This window comes from Eimeria mitis, genomic scaffold (assembly GCF_000499745.2).
Source record: "Eimeria mitis Houghton genomic scaffold, Emh_scaff5153, whole genome shotgun sequence".
NCBI lineage: Eukaryota > Apicomplexa > Conoidasida > Eucoccidiorida > Eimeriidae > Eimeria > Eimeria mitis.
In genome coordinates this window covers 1,006-3,748 of record NW_013573448.1, presented here as the reverse complement: position 1 = coordinate 3,748, position 2,743 = coordinate 1,006, and the positions used below count along the sequence as shown (strand labels likewise).

The 2,743-nt window shown below is 58.7% G+C and overlaps 1 protein-coding gene across 1 annotated transcript in view; it reads left to right on the top strand.

The window, feature by feature from the left end:
• Nucleotides 1-343: 343 nt before the first annotated feature.
• Nucleotides 344-2,743, top strand: part of EMH_0080170 (uncharacterized protein) — a gene marked incomplete at both ends in the record, with an annotated part of 3,161 nt that continues 761 nt past the window's right edge. Inside the window, 4 exons of the mRNA XM_013500223.1 lie at nucleotides 344-897; nucleotides 1,190-1,508; nucleotides 1,602-1,648; nucleotides 1,880-2,694. Coding sequence (XP_013355677.1) covers nucleotides 344-897; nucleotides 1,190-1,508; nucleotides 1,602-1,648; nucleotides 1,880-2,694 — 1,735 coding nt within the window. The remainder of the gene's footprint in view (nucleotides 898-1,189; nucleotides 1,509-1,601; nucleotides 1,649-1,879; nucleotides 2,695-2,743) is intronic.

The window sequence follows — 2,743 nt, the reverse complement described above, 5'->3', positions numbered from 1 at the left end:
CAGCAGCAGCAACAGCAGCAGCAGCAACAGCAGCAGCAGCAGCAGCAGCAACAGCAGCAGCAGCAGCAGCTGAGGCTGCTGCGCCGAGCTGCTTCCAACACTGTTGCGGAGATCTGCGGTTGCTGCTGCTGCAGCAGCCCCCTCTGCATGCGCTGCAGCAGCAGCAGCAGCAGCAGCAGCAGCAGCAGCAGCAGCAGCTGAGGACCCCGTCTACGCAACGGAGCAGCAACTACAGCACATATTTGCTGCTGCCTCTCTCCCTTAAAACCCTTCTAGGGAGAAGGTATCAGCAGCAGCAGCAGCAGCAGCAGCAGCAGCAACAGCAGCAGCAGCAGCAGCAGCTATGACGGCCGCGGCAGCTGCGCCTGCAGCGCCGACAGCAGCAGCTGCAGCAGAAGCAGCAGCAGCAGCAGCAGCAACTGAAGCAGCAGCAACTGATACTGCTGCTGCAAATATATCGGGAGCTGCTGCAGGGGCCAAAGAAGCAGCAGCAGCTGATGGCGACGCTAACGAGAGCAGCAGCAGCAGCAGCAGCAGCAACAGCAGCTGCTGCTGCGGCTTCGGAGATGCCACCACCAGCAGCAGCAGCAGCAGCAGCAGCAGCAGCTTGTGCTGCGGCTTGCTGCAGCGTTGCAGCGAATACCCGAGAGGGTTTGCGTTGCTGCCGTGTCTTCAGCTGCTGCCGAGTGTATCGAGTGCAGCAGCAGCAGCAGCAGCAGCAGGAGCAGCAGGAGCAACAGCAGCAGCAGCAGCAGCAGCAGCAGCAGGGGGTCAAAACCCCTCTCTAGGGTTTGCTGAGGTGTATGTACACCTCGGCGCTGCGCTGCAGTTCTTTCTCTCCTCTGAACCCCACAAACTAGAAACAGAAATTAAACCCATAAGGAAGCTGCAACGCAGGTACTTTTGCTGCTGCTGCTGCTGCTGCTGCTGCTGCTGTTGCTGCTGCTGTCTTTGTCTGCTTCTTTTTTATATCTTCTGCTTTTCTGTGTTTGTCTTTGTGTCGCCTTTCTTGCTGCTGCTTCTTTCTCTGTTTCTTTTTTTTTTTCTGCTGCTGCTGTCTTTGTTATTTTGCTGCTGTCTCTGTCTTGGGTGTACGTACACCTGAGACACATGCTGAAAGGGTTTAGGGTTTAGGGTTTAGGGTTTAGGGTTTAGGGTTTAGGGTTTGGTTGCTGTTGTGTTGCTGCAGTGCCTGGGGTAGAACCCTCATTGCAGCAGCAGCACATCAGCTGCTGCTGGAGGCAGCAAGAGCGCACATATGCACAGCCTACTGCAGCAGCAGCAGCAGCAGCAGCAGCAGCAGCAGCAGCAGCGACAGCAGCAGCAGCAGCACACAGCAGCAGCACACAGCAGCAGCAGCAGCAGCAGCAGCAGCAGCAGAATTTGGTTTTCCTTCTGCTGCTGAGATGCAAGACAAAGGCTCAGCACTACTAAAGCTAGCAGCAGATGGGAGGCCGCGGCTGCTGCAGCAGCTGCTGCAGCAGGAGGCGCAGCTGCAGCAGCAAACTGTCAGCTGCTGCTGCTGCTGCCGCTGCTGCTGCCTCTGTAGTGTATCTGCAGCTATCAAGGCCCGTCGTTCTATCTTAATTTTGCTGCTGCAGTTCCTGCAGCAGCAGCGGCTGCTGCAGCAGATGCCCCCAGAGATGCGGTGAGTCTCCTCATTGCTTCTGCTGCTGCTGCTGCTGCTGCTGCTGCTGCTGCTGCTGCTGCTGCTGGAGTTGCTGCTGATCCTCTTCTTGTCAGTGCTGAGGGTTGTTGCGACAGCTGCAGCAGCCAGCTTCACGTCTTGCTGCTGCTGTTGCTGCTGCTGCTGTTGCTGCTTTTGTTCCTGCTACTGCCGCTGCTGTTGCTGCTGCTGCTGCTGCTGCTGCTGCTGCAGGCAAGACGCAGTGGGGATGCTGGATGAGATTCGGCTGCAGCTGCATGCGCTGCTGCCGCCGCTGCATGCATGCACGCAGCGGCAGCAGCAGTTGGATCCGAAGCAGCAGGAGAAGCTGGTGCTGCAGCAGCAGCAGCAGCTGAAGCTGCAGCAGCAGCTGCAGCAGCATCAGCAGCAGGAGACATCTAGCAGCAGCAGCTGCAGCATAGAGGAGGCCATCAACCGCAGCAACGACCTCCTGTGCTGCAGCAGCACGACGCAGCAGCAGCTGGAGATGAGGCGGCTGTGGCGCTGCGCCCTGCTGCTGCGCCTGCAGCAGATGCAGGCCGAGCAGCAGAGCAGCAGCAGCAACAGCAGCAGCAACAGCAGCAGCGACAGCAGCAGCAGCAGCAACAGCAGCAGCAGCTGGGAGTTACTTCTACGGCTGCCGTTTGCTGAGCTTGTTGCTGCTGTGCTGCAGCAGCCGCACGGAGCGCTGCAGCTGGTGGAGTGTCTGCAGCGGGCAGTGAGCCTGCAGCAGCAGCAGCAGCAGCAGCAGCAGCAAGAGTTGCTGCTGCTGTTTCAGCAGCCGAAAGCGGAGACAATCGATATAGCAGAGTGCAGCAACTGGCTGCAGCTCATCAACTGTCTCCTTGACTCTATTATGGTGCTGCTGCTGCCCCGCATCAGCAGCAGCAGCAGCAGCATCAGCAGCAGCAGCAGCAGCAGCAGCAGCAGCAGGGATCTAACTGACACCCGCGAGCTCCTTCATTTGCTGCTGCAGCCGTCAGAAGAATGGCCCTTCGGCATCAAGCTGCTGCGAGAGGATGGATCAGGTAAACACTGCTGCTGCTGCTGCTGCTGCTGCTGCTGCTGCGCTCACTT